Genomic DNA, 13,898 nt, shown 5'->3' on the forward strand with positions numbered 1-13,898 from the left:
TCTCTCTCTCTCTCTCTCTCTCTCTCTCTCTCTCGCTCCCTCTTCCTCTCTCTCTCTCTCTCTCTCTATTCTCACTATCACAACAAGATCCTACTGGTACTACACCCCTAGCTAGTAGTTGATTCATGGATCATGAACTTAACTACTCTAGCAACTAAATCAACAGACCGAACTCACTCTATTGCGTGCTACTTCTACTGCTGCTGCTACTATTACAACTAGTATCGTCACAGGTACTACTAGCTAGTTCGTTAGCCACTGAAACCTTGGAATGGTATGAAGGAAGATGAGTCGAGGAGCGCCATGCACGGGGTGGCCAGGCGAGGCTCGTAGGCGAAGCCACGCAGGCCGCCGCAGCCGCTGCTGCTGCTGCCGCCGCCGTGGAGGAAGCGGCATGGCGGAGCCCACCGCCACTCCTTGCGATAGAAGTCGAACAGCAGCACGTCGTTGGACCCCTTGATCGTGATGGCGAGGAAGTCGCCGTGGCCGACGCACTCGAACCCACGCCCGCCCTCCGCCTCGCTGAATTGAGCGTGCACGTCGTGGGGCATCCGGTCGATCTCCGCCCAGGCGCGGCCGCACGGCTGCAGCGCCCACATCCTCACGCTGCGCGGCACGCTCAGCTTGCTCTTCTCGACCGCCGCAACCAGCACCACCCTCCCGCCGCCGCACTCCACTATGCTGGGGGAGCGCAGGAAGCGCCGCATGGGCGGCTGGATCTTCTCCCACGCGTTCGTGCCCACGTCGTAGGCCATCACGCCGAAGGGGCCGCAGCTCATGCAGTAGAAGCGCCCCGCGGCGTACGCCATCCTCCCCGGCTCGAAGCTGCACAACCGCGGGAGCGCGCTCCCCGTCGCCCACGGCGAGTAGAACCCGGTCACGCCGTCGGCGTGGAAGCACTCGGCGGTGAGGTTCTTGACGGCGAAGGGCGATATCATGTCGTCGCCGGCTACCACAGCGCTGATGGAGGACGGACCGACGGTGAGGCCGACCGTCGGAAACAAGCGAGGCGTCGGCGTCGGGGGGAGCTGCGAAGCTAACTTGGAGAGGAGGTTGCAGAGGACCAGCGTCTTGGAGCCGGCGTCGTCAGAGATGAAGCAGAGGACGCCGTGGGAGGAGGCGGCGGGGGAGAAGCCGGGAGGGATGATGGTGCCGAGAGGGATACGGTGCCAAGAGTTGGAGACGGGGTCGAGGAGCAGCGCGGGGGCCGGCGGCGGCCTGTTGGCGGTGGATGTGGTGGTGGTGGCTGCGGCGGCAGGGGAGGAGGAGGAGGAGGAGGACGACGACGACGCCGCGGAGGTGGAGTACAGTGGGGGTTTGGAGGGGAGGAGGAAGAAGGCGAAGCAAGGGAGGGTGGGAGCGAGGCGGAGGTGGAGTTCAAGAAAGCTGTCGGAAAAGACGAGGGCGTACCAGCGCTTGCAGACAGCGCGGGCGCGGAAGAAGACCGCCGGCGGGAGGAAAGCGAGCACGCGGTCGACCAGGCCCTGCGGGAGGTGGCGCCAGATGCGAGGGTCCATAGGGATAGCGCTGGAGGAGGAGGTGGCGGCGGTCATGGCAGCAGCGAAAGCCTCCTCCATCGCCCTCTACGCAAGCTACCTAGCGATGGAACACGAGGAGCGATGAAGTGGTGCAACTGCAGGTGCTTGGCTGATCACCCCTGTGTGCCCTTGAGTGTGAAGAGTGATGGGGGAATAGTATATAACATAGAAGGAAGAAAGACAGAGAGAGAAGTATGGTTTCTGTGTGGTGTTATCAATCCATCTCATCATCTCATCTCACATGCGCCGGTGAAGGACGGATTAAGGGACAAAAGAAACAGTGACAGTGAGAGTATATTTATATGTGGTGTGCCGTTGACGTGAAAAGACAATTCAATTGAATCAGATCGTTGAGACAGGACAAAAGATAACTATAGAATTATAATAACACGGGTCAATCTTATATATATATATATATATAATAATAACAACAATAATAATAATAATAATAAATATGAACATGAGCTGAGCATCGTTCAACTTTAGGTGGATGACGATGATAATGTCACATGAATCGAGGATAAACCAATGCATACCCAAAACAATAATTTCAATAATCGTTAACTATTATCCTTAGATTGAAAATTATAATTTAATATTAGAATTATAAAGCACAAACTAAATTGAATTCATATTCATCTCCCAAGGCTAAATGACTATGTAAAAGATTGATACCAAAATGCATAATGTGTGGATTGATGTATACGGACAAGGAATGCCTTTTTTTTTTTTGAAGGAAAAAAAACTATATAAAGAAGAAAATACATCAGATAGGTAAGGAGAAGCTAAAGAATCGTACCTCCAAAAGAAGGAGACCAAGTGGATTCTCCCAAACAAAACAAAACAAAACATATATATATATATATAATGAGGCAGGCGGAAATGTAGCTTTAAGAGGAAGTGTGGGTCAGAACAAGAAGAGATTGAGAGAAGTAAGAGATAAGATAAGCTTCTGTAATGAGTTGGGTTTGCAGGAGCTCAGAGGATCTGCAGCCGTGGTGCATCAAAGAGATCATCTCCGAGGAGGAGAAGATAAAAAGAAAGGAAAAAGAGAAAAGGGAGAAGGGTGGTGGTGGTGGTGGCGGTGGCGGTGCTAAGGCCTGGATTCATATGTCCAATCCTGTGTTGAGGCTGAGGCAATGGGGGTTGACGGGGCACTGCGCTGCTACTTTGGCGTCAGGGGGTGCCGAAGGACTGAAGCAGACGCAGAGAGAGAGAGAGAGAGAGAGAGAGTGTGTGTGTGCAATGTCCATCACCGGTCACCTTTCCTTCCCCTACTCCTGTGGGTTGCTATATTTGTTATGTGGAGCCGCTGCAGCCCCCGCTTTGCCGCTTTCTTTATGGTTGGTTCCCATGGCTCATCGACGACATTGATGTGTGTGTTAGGGGGAAGGGGGAACAGTGCCCATCTCTCACCTCAGCCACTCCCATTGGATTCAACAAACCAAGCCTATGCTTTGCAAAGCCCATGAACAGCAGCAGCACTTTCTTGCCCCATATCCATCTACCACCTGCCTAAAACCTTTGACTCTCTTGCTTTATAGAGTCAAAAATTACTTGAACATGCCTATCCTTGCACACCAGTGAAAAGATATATATATATATATATATATATATATATATATATATATATATATAATCTTTGGTGTGATGCTTTTGTGTTCTCTAACCATCTACAATATTCACACATCTAAAGGAGTCCAAACTGAGTCAACTCAGCATTTAAGGGTGTGTACATGTAAAAAGCATCTAAACATCGTGACCATCGGATAAGCAGATCCGAGATCATTGGATAAACATGCATCAGCGTTTGCCAACGCATACATATCAAACACATTGATGGTCGCATATCCATTTCATCAGGGAGAGAAGTAACTACATCTGTACACGTCGGACGGACAGACGATTTCAAACCACCCCGCCGTCTCTTGAATCGAGGAAGAAGGGGGAGAGTGCGGAGAGCGTCTTGCTTTGCCCTCGACGACTCCGTCCGAGCTCGATGGTGATGCTCCGCGTGGGTGCCCTTGGCCGCGACCTTCCTCCTCCCCTCCGTCCTCTCTGTCGCCGGGCAACCGATCCCGCCTTCTCTCGATTCTCTCGTCGTAAATCGCCAGATCTTGGTCCCTTCTCTTTCTTGACCCATCTTTCCTCCTTCTTTTGCGGTTCTTCTTCAATCTCGTCCTGTTGTTTTGGTTACTGATTGGTTTTTGTTTGGTTTCCATCGATAAAATCTTTCCTTAATCTTGTCCTTTAGTTTTTTTCTTGACTTGATCTAAGCGTTATGGTTTTGGTTGGTGGCCAGATGAGCGTGGAACTACATGTAGCAGTTGATCGATTGAGGAAATCGGGACTGTTGAGGTCCCAGGGGTTTGTCGGCGGCAAGTGGATCGATGCCTACGACGGCATGACCCTTCAGGTACCTCTCGAGGCGTATGCCTTCTTGTTTCCGATTCTTGAAGGTGTTCCTGTTTTTCTTGGAGTTGATGTTCTAATGGTGTGCCTTCTAATTGTATGGACGATGAATTGGTTGAAGGTGTGAACATTGAGGGCGGTCCGTGTGGTAATTTAATCGAAATACAGTCAGGGAATTGGCCATTACCGAAAAACCAAGAACCATGTTGGAATCTGGAAAGAAAATCTCACGACCAAACTCATCTTGTTTCTGATTCTTGAAGGTGTTCTTGTTTTCTCAGAGTTGATCTTCTTACATGTGTTTTTTTTTACTTCCTAGTTGTACGGATCTGTGAAGGAATAATAGAAGGAGCCTAAGAAAAGAAGACTAAGACTTTTCTTATTTTCGTAGGTACAAAATCCTGCTACTGGTGATGTTATCACTAGTGTTCCATGCATGGGCAAGGATGAGGTACCTGATGCAATATCCTCTGCATACAGTACATTTACTAGTAAAAAATGTTAAAAGCTTTCTTTAAAATGATACAAAGAAACATCGAAGCTGTTTAATACATAGGGTTTCTATTTTCTAATGCTAGGTTAGACCTTTGAGTTTCTGATATTATCATGTTTTATTGTTAATACATTTCAGAACATATTCTGCATGCTCTTATGATTTGGAAAATGCATATATACTCTAGGTGATGTTTATTGGGCATTGGTGGTGTTGGCAAATTTTACCATATCATGACTATTTGTTTATGAGGGTGTAGGATTATCTCTTAATCCTAATCCTAATTATATGCGAACTAGGTAACTAAAAAATAAATCCCAAGCAAGTTTTCAACCACGAACGTCGAGTCTTGTTCTGGCGAGCTTTCCAACGAACTTCCGGCGGATTTCCGATATTCCCTCGGATTTTCGATATGCCCTCGAAATCCGACGGACTCCCAGCAAGCTCCCGATCTTGTGACGACTTCAATGAGTAGCCGAGCCTTCTCGGTGATCTCCGCGAACCTCCGACGATCTCTTCGGCGAACTTTCGAAAATTCCGACAGGTTCCCGATTTCTTCTCGGTTGGTTCCGGCAACATCTCCGACGATTCTTTGGACTCTTAAACGTCCATCAGATATTAGTGCAAGTTGGTTAATTGCCTGGTGGGTGAATATTGACCCAAGCCTTTAGTACATATACCCTGCTCTTGTTATGTCACTGTCATAATTAATGGCTGATTTAATAGTGTCTCTCGTTTGTTTGCCCTTATATGTTGTCTAATTCACACACACTGAAGATGAATAATTATTGTAAAATCATAAGTTACAAGGTCTAGCTGCAGGAAAATGATCCTCCTTTGGTTTTGGATACTTATTTACTCAAATGTGAGAAGTTGATATATCTTCATGTAGTTGCTTGTTGGATAATTTAGACTTTCACCTTCAGATGATAACAAAATGCTATTATTTATGCTTTTTTCTAGTAAAAGAAGGTTGTTTTGACTATGCAACTAATTTTGTAGATTGAGGGCAACCTAACAGGGAGATGAATCAGATTTTTCAATTAGAAAGTAGAAGTTAACACTGATTTTGGTCACAACAAATAGGAGGACAAGAAATTAAGCATTAGCGAATACCTTTGGATAAACAAGAGAATAAAATGAGATACATATAGAGAAAAAATGTCAGTTATATGGGTAATTGGCTACACCCAGCGTCTTTATTCCAAGATCTCCTATATCATTTTTTTTTCAAAATGATAAAATCATTTTACTTTTAACAACCTCTTATGATAAACCATGCCCCTCGGAGCACAAAATACACTAAGACCTGGGGGGCCAATCTTGCTCCCATATCATTGAAGTTTTAGTAGTTGTAGTAAAATTTGCTAATCAGTGAGCACTACAATTAGCCTCACAAAATACATGAATGAATTTGTATTCAGGAAATTCATCAGATAGACTTCAATTATACATAAAACAGTTTAAAAGGAGCCCAGGGGATCTTTTCAAAATTTTATCAGCTTCTTAGCATTAGATTCCACTACCAATCTTGAGATATCCAGGCTAATAGCACACCCCAGTCCAGCTTTTATAGCCATTAGCTCAGCTCTCTAGCTGTTTCCCTTGGAATATAGGCTCCTCCAGCGAGCAAGATCTGTATATGAAAATTTTTCCTTTTACCCATTGTTTTATCACGTGTATCAGGGATTAAATTCTTACATATTTTCTCCAATTTTTAATGAAAAATTCATATGGGGTTTTTTACTTCTACATAACAGAAGCACTCAACAAAAAAGAAATAAAAGAAGGCTCCGAGTAGAAAAACAAGTGCCAAAAAGATGCTAAGAAGAGCGTATATTAAGTAAAATTTAAGATTTGTTATCAATGAGAAATTGAGATCACACTAAAAGAATAAGGGGGATATTAAATGTTTACTCAAGTTATGTAGGAGTTGAGCTAACGAGCCACAAACTATGGAAATTTGAGAGAGTGATGGAATGAAAAATCACTCGGTTCAGATAGGTTGAAAAATCAGAATAAACTGATTGACCCAATCGATTTTTGGATAACCCGCACAAATTGACTTGGTTAAATAAATTGATCCGGATTTATAATATAGCAAAAGATTATTTAAATATCCTAGCTGAAACCTTTTCTATTATTTGTTTAAGACAGCATTTATATCAATCATGAAATTAGAGTTGACATGAGAAATAAATTAAAATCAATCCAGTTTAGTATAATTACCAACAATATTTATGTTTATAATGTTGATTAATATTATCAAATTTATTAATTTTATATATTTTTGAATTAGTTATAATATTTTAGATTTTTATTATGTATAATTTTTACTCGATATATTTTAAAATATTCTTTAAAGTAAACATGTGGTCCAGCCAATTGACCCACCGATTCGACCAGTGACCTAGGGACCCAAAGCTTGATCGAGTTGCTTTCCGATTTGGTTGTGATAATTATGCTTGGAGTTACCGGTAAAGATAGAATATAAATAATTATAAAATTCTGAAAAAACCTTTAAGATAGTATGAGCATGTCTATGGGGAGTCTATATAGCAGTGAGTAGGATGGACTAAAGAAATGTTTTGACAACCATATGATTTGTTTTTTTTTATATTTTAAATCAGTGGTTTTATCCTCAATTTAGCTAACTGTTTGGAGACGATCCATGTGGCTAATCCCAAATAGTTGGGATGTGTAGTGTGCTGTTTGTTTTGTTGTTGTTCCTGTTAATGCTAGAAAAAGACATCCCAATCTGTTGATTAGATTCTTGAGTTTAGAACGATGTAATACATGATACAAATTTTAAGAGGCACTAAGTGGCCTTAACTTTTAAGAAAAATTAGTCATTAGTGCCTCTGAAGATCATAGAAGCTATATTATAATTGACTGCAATATTATTTCTATGGATCACTTTTCAGCCAGTTGTGGATGAAATGGCCAGTTGACCGAACATTGCACCTTCTGACCACTAGGATTGCTGTTGTGTGGGTTCCTACAACAGATTGCACTAATCTAGTTGATCACATTTGTGCATGAGTTGACTGCTCATACCGAAATTTTGGCAAATTCCTTATGAACCAGATCCAAGTTGTTACTCAAAGCTCTGATGGTTCATAAAGGATATAATGCATATTCTCAGGTTTGTTTAACTAAGGGTAGTACCTCTCTTTAATCTTTATTTACTTAAGGTGTTCAAGTTCATTAGAAAGTTTCCCAAATTGTGTTTTCAACGATTGTCATCAAAATAAATCTACACGAGATAAAAATTACCTCCAATGGCAATCCCACAATAATTTAACAGCCTGAAATTCCCGTTTGTGAATACCGAGGGAATGTCTAAGATAAAGATTAGAAACTCTTAAATATTTCTTTTCTATGTTAATCATTAGTATTTTGTTTGTTGAATTTGGTTCAAAGTTAATAGGTCACTATTTTATTGCCACTAATTTTAGTCCAAAACAGTGGTTTTTAAGTCAATGAGGAAGCACAAAGTGATGTTTAAACTTGATCATTAGTTTTTTGTATATTTAATTTGTCATTCTTGTCTTAGCGAGATCTTCAAGTTTAGTGTCTTCAACTACTTTTTCATGATTGAATACTTTTTGCTTGTAAAGGATCTTTCAAATATCATTCAGGCCTCCATGGTTTTTTAAACTCATAGTAAATCAATAGAAACCAAAATCTTATATGAAATTCATCAAATTCTTCGCATAATAGATAGTGATCTATGGAGAGTTGATAATGACTTTGTGGATTTAAGGAGGATTGTAATTTTTACCAGGTTTGTTTTATATGATGTTTCTCTTTGCAGCTTAGAGCAAATTCACTGCAAGTGACAGGAGCAAGTTTCTGAGGAAATGGTAAAGATTATATGATGACCTACAATGAGATTTCATATATCGTAGATGTTCTATTGTTGTAAAGGATCGCGCCTTGATGCTTTATAATTAATAACAGATACAAGTGAAACCTAAAGATGGATATACTGTCAAGCAAGGGAACTTGTAGTATTGATCAGTAACAGGGCAATCTCGACTATTGTCGATCTGTACTGATCAGTAATCAACTAGTATATTGTTTTGACGATCAAAGTACATTATTTTGACCGTCAAATTTGATCGAAATTTTACCATTGGGTTTTCCTTTAGGTTTATTCAAGCCCCATTCTGTAGCATCTCCTCTTTCTCACTGTCGTTCTCTTGATTTTTTTTAAATCTAAATAAGGTCCGAGCTTGTGACCATATTTGTCTCGGTTGGAAGAAAACCTAAGTGGCTTCTCGTTCGATTGTTCCTCCTACTATTGCTCTCTTGATCCTCATGGTAGGGATTGGTTGTTTTATGGTAAGCTTTTGGATGTGTTTCTTCTTCTCGAATTAATGTTTTCATATATGATGGAACATAGAAGATGGAAGAAAATATAGAAGAGCCAAGATCAACGAGTACTTTCCAAACTTGCTCGTTGGATTGCTACAAGTATATAATGGGCCATCTTCGTTCATCCTGTAAATATTCCACACAACTATGGCCTTAGACACTGCTACGGAAGCACGTCCTCCGGATTGGTTCTTCCGGTTGCCGGTGTCCATAGCGAAATCCACGACAAAGTGCTCTTCTAGTATTAATTATGCCTTTTCCAGAGTGGCATCATTGAGTTTGTCGGGATACGGAGGGTCTGGCGGGCTACCCTCGAGTCGTGCGCTCGCTAAAGAGTTCTAAAGCTTGAAATTAGGTAGTGTGTTGTGAGCTTGGTACTGGTTCGTTTTCATTATCATATATATAATTTGTTTTGGTTTTGGCTTTACGTGTAATCGATAGGATTGCAGCAATTGTATGTTTCCCAGCTTTTCGTTGGGCTGTGGCATTATGATAGTAATGGTTCGCGATTTCATAAGAAATATGAGTTTCAAAAATATTTTGAAGACTTTTTATGATTTAAGTTATCGTAACTACTATAGAAATATATGTGCTCGAGGATCAATTTTAATTATATATAATTTCTTGAGGTATTTAAAGTCTTGAGATGTGAGAGACATGATGTTATGGAAGAGAGAGATGAAGGGGGGAGGGAGTGAGAGAAGGGATAGTGCGAGGAGGAGGAAGTTGGTGATGGGGTGGAGGGTGTGAAGGAGTGGGGGATGGAGTGGAGGAGGTGGCAATGGGAGAGGTAGAGGAGAGACGAGGATATGGATGACGGGGGTGAATGAAGGATGGTCGCCTCCTCCCTCCTCCATCTCCCTGTCCCTTCGCCTCACCACTCCCCCACTCCCTCCCCCTTCCTCGACCCCTCCCTCCTCATTCTCGTCCCCCACTCCCTCACTCTCTTCCCCCATCGACATGATCAACCTACCAAGAAACACCTCATGTGCACAACACCAATATAAAGCAAGAAGAAAATGAACCCTCAATACCAATTTAAAGCAAGGAGAGAAGAGCCTCGATGATCCAAAGAATGACTCCTTCAAGAACAAGGATAGTTGACATAAAAGAAAGAAAAGAAAAACTTTTGATCCATTGATGATTCGTTCCAACCAATTGTCTAAAGAAATTGAAAGTCTCATGCAACATCATATGTTAGGAACTATAAATTGAGAGGGGCAAACAAAAACAAAACGACATTCAAGAAATCAATGTAACACCCACTAAATACAACTAAGAAATGTATAACAAAATCCACCTGACATGATTAACCTACTAGAAACACCTGGAACACCCACATCAAACAAAAAGAAAATGAACCTTTAAGATTCAAATAAGAGGAAAGAGGGCTCTCAATTATCCAAAATAGGACCTCGTTTCTTGATTATTGTTTCTTGCAAACTAAATCGCGATCAATAAGAGAGCCAAGTGAAGGCTTGAGAAATGAGGGGTTTGGGAAGAAATCGAGACCGTCATGATTAAACATCTAAGAAATACTTTATTTATGTAGCATGCATATACTATAAAAAGAATAACTACCTTCAGGAATCAAATTGCGAGGAGAGGATGACTTTGATGGTTGATGTCACGACCATGAGCTAACTGGTCAATAACTCCATTTCGATCATTTAACCACGGACCAAAATATTTAAGCAGAAGTTGTTACGCTCATCAGACCCATATAAGCCAATCATAGTCATTGTCTATTTCCGATGTGAGACTAACTAGGGTGTTACAGTTGAGATAGGCCTCCTTTTCCCTGTTATCATCCTATGCGAATGCAATTTTACATGCAAAATCATGCACGGGAGCACCAAATTATCTGACGGATATGTGAAGAAGGCAAGAGCATATGCCCCATGATTTCACAAACAAAGAAGAAGAAGGGGGGAGAGGAGAGGAAATGAGTGAGAAATGAAATCAAATCAAACATTTGTTTAAGTTCAAAGAGCTTATACAATGGGCCATTCAGTGGGACTTGGCTGATTAACCAAACTTACGATTTAAGTCCCGTAGAGGAGGGAGGAGGTGGAGGGGGAGGTCAAGCTAGGGGAGGAGGAGGTTGGGGGGGAGGGAATGGAGGATGACCACCGCCCCCCCACCCTTCTGCCTCTCTCGTCTCTCTCCCCGTCTCTCTCTACCTTGTCTAAAGGAGAGGAGAATAAAAGAAAAGAGCGAGAAATGAAATCAAATTAGACATTTGTTTAGGCCAGGAGGGATTATATAGTTTGCTAATAAGATTTAGTGAATTAACTAAATTTATGATTTAAATCATGAATGTTAAGTAAGAGATAGTGTCTCAGATAATATATTATCTCATTCTTCAAGTCGAGCACTAAGTGGTGGAATACATATTTCCATGGCAAATGAAATGTTTAGGGAAAATATAAAGGAAACATATGTCATATAAGATATGAAAAAATGACCAACAACAAATATATGATAATAGTTAATTATTTAGTGAAGGGGAAAATATATGTTGATACAATATAAATCCTCGATCAAATTTCACAAAAGAATATGATCCAAATTTCGAAATTGACCTAAAAAAGATAATAAAAAAAAATCAATAGCTTAATTCTGAGATATTTTGCAAATTTATTTATTTTTTTCTTTTTATTTTGCTACTTAAGATTAGAAACAATTGAAATGTGAAATAATCATCCTAAAAAGTTTTGGTTCTCTTCCCGACTTTTCCATACAAACATATAAACAAACGACTTGCGGGCGGACATCCACACTAACCCCCTCCCTACTCAAATATATACAAGCGGAAACGATAAATAGTAAATGAAGAGGAATGATAACAGTGAGAACGGTACCTTTCTTCTCCACCATCCACGACGAGGAATCGTCGACCTTCATGTGTGACCTCGCAGCCGAAGATCTTCTTTATCATATGAAGTGAGCGCTTGTCGACCTGGGTAAGGACGTCCTTCTTTGCAGCCCATCAGTCTTATCTCAATGCCCATTGGACCACAACAAGGATACAAACAGAGCAAATGACAAACAAAGGTCGAAGTATGCATGCATATTACCTCTTCTATTAAAGCATCACATTACATCTTTTTACTTCACCAAAAACGTTTTAACTACCGATCTCTCTTTTATATATATATATATATATATATATATATATATATATATATATATATATATATATATATATATATATATATATATATATATATATATATATATATATATATAAAAGGTATATTTTGGGCCCTAATCACGTCACAATCGATGCCGCACCACATCACCATCAGATCAGCAAGAAAAGTACTCTCACGCGTCAAGCTAGGATCCGTACAAGGCACCCCTCCGGGCATCCCGTTCCGGTAAGCTCGGGATGACACCATATAGCATTGTTTTGTGCATTCCGGGACGATGGCCGCACAAAGGTGCCACCCCACCCCTTGGGTATTGTTAGAGCTAGCCCCAGGATATTTACCAAAGGGTAATTTTGACAACACAACAAAAACAATAAAGCGGAAAGAATAAAAGCGACAAGAACAAACAAAACACCAGAACACCGGATATACGTGGTTCGGTCAATTGACTTTGACCTACATCCACGGAAGAAAGAGGAGCAAATTACTACTATAAAAGAGGGACACTTACAAATGCCTTAGGAAATGTTCCTAGGCCATAAAACACCTTCAGCTTCCTAAACAAGAAGACTTCAAACCATAAGCAGGTTTTCTTGTGATGCCTGCTGTACTTCTTGTGGTGTGTCTAACATCAAAGCTCAGGCCCTTATTTATAGTTCCAAAACGAGACAACAAGTCTGATTTTCCCGATGTGGGACTATGGGACTTGCCAAACTAACAAATCTCCACCTTGGCATGTCCCAACAAAACTTGCTCCACCTTCTTCACAAAAGCCCCAACGGGCAATCACCAACAATGAACACCAACCAAGTCCAAGCACTGCTTGAACTTGTAAACCGGAAGAGGCTTCGTAAACATATCAGCTGGATTGTCCTTCGTATGAATTTTCTGAACAAGGACCTTTCCCTCAGCAATCAACCACTTAGCGGAATTATCAAAAGAAACTGCATCTGAATAGGTAGTAGGCTCACCAACTTCACTTATCTCTTTTGCAACAGACAAAGCATATGCAACCAAATTTGCATATCTTTGTGGTGGTCGAATATCTCTCCGTGGTCTATCCTTGGCTATGGAATATTGCTCTTCCTCTGGATCATCTGCGTCAGTAGACTCGGGACCACCTACTGGCATTCTTTGAATAGAAGAGTTCGACTTAAAAGAATCTGAACTACCAATCTCAAGCTCCACCTGCTTCTGCGCACTATCATTTGTACAACTAGTAGATTCCTCTTTAGAAGATAGCATAGATAATTCATCAAAAGTAACATCTCTACTGATTATAAATTTTGGGGATTTGGGATCAGGACACCATAATCTGTATCCTTTCACCCCAGAAGCATACCCAAGGAAAATACACTTTTTAGCCCGAGGCTCTAATTTTCCTTCATTTACATGCATGTATGCTGGGCACCCAAAAATTTTAAAATCAGAATAATCAGCAGGAGTACCTGACCAAACTTCCTTCGGAGTTTTAAAGTCAAGTGCTGCAGAAGGAGCGCGGTTGACAACGTAACAGGCCATATTAATCGCCTCTGCCCAAAAGTCCTTTGTCAACCCTGCATTTGAGATCATACACCTCGCTCTCTCCAAAAGTGTTCTGTTCATACGTTCGGCCACACCATTTTGTTGAGGCGTCATCCTAACAGTGCGATGCCGAACGATTCCTTCATTTTTGCAAAATTCATTAAAGTCACCTTCACAAAATTCCATGCCATTATTTGTTCGAAGCCGGTTAATCTGTTTACATGTTTGCTTCTCAATCAAAACCTTCCATTGTTTAAAGGTTAGAAAAACATCATTTTTATGCTTCAGAAAATAAACCCAAACTTTCCTGGAATAATCATCAATGAAAGTCAACATATACCTGGCACCACCCTTAGACTGAACTTGAGCTGGACCCCAAAGGTCTGAATGAATATA

General features: G+C 41.3%; 1 protein-coding gene and 2 long non-coding RNA genes across 3 annotated transcripts; 1 reads left to right on the forward strand and 2 right to left on the reverse strand.

Moving 5' to 3' along the window:
- Positions 1–251: 251 nt before the first annotated feature.
- On the reverse strand, positions 252–1,577 carry LOC135607603 (protein ABERRANT PANICLE ORGANIZATION 1-like). The gene has a single exon (XM_065099554.1). It carries the CDS (start codon positions 1,575–1,577, stop codon positions 252–254), a length of 1,326 nt encoding a protein of 441 aa, XP_064955626.1.
- A 1,855-nt stretch (positions 1,578–3,432) lies between these two features.
- Positions 3,433–9,224, forward strand: LOC135608135 (uncharacterized). The gene is made up of 5 exons (XR_010485430.1): positions 3,433–3,658; positions 3,841–3,954; positions 4,072–4,213; positions 4,342–4,401; positions 8,261–9,224. It is a non-coding gene; the product is annotated as an uncharacterized LOC135608135 (long non-coding RNA).
- Positions 5,845–11,916, reverse strand: LOC108952328 (uncharacterized). The gene is made up of 2 exons (XR_001977101.2): positions 11,688–11,916; positions 5,845–6,079 (listed from the first exon to the last, which is right to left on the reverse strand). It is a non-coding gene; the product is annotated as an uncharacterized LOC108952328 (long non-coding RNA).
- Positions 11,917–13,898: the final 1,982 nt, after the last annotated feature.

This window comes from Musa acuminata, chromosome BXJ2-3 (assembly GCF_036884655.1).
Source record: "Musa acuminata AAA Group cultivar baxijiao chromosome BXJ2-3, Cavendish_Baxijiao_AAA, whole genome shotgun sequence".
Lineage (NCBI taxonomy): Eukaryota > Viridiplantae > Streptophyta > Magnoliopsida > Zingiberales > Musaceae > Musa > Musa acuminata.

Coding starts and splice junctions, on each gene's coding strand:
- LOC135607603 (XM_065099554.1), bottom strand. CDS start 1,577: ATGGAGGAGGCTTTCGCTGCTGCCATGACCGCCGCCACCTCCTCCTCC.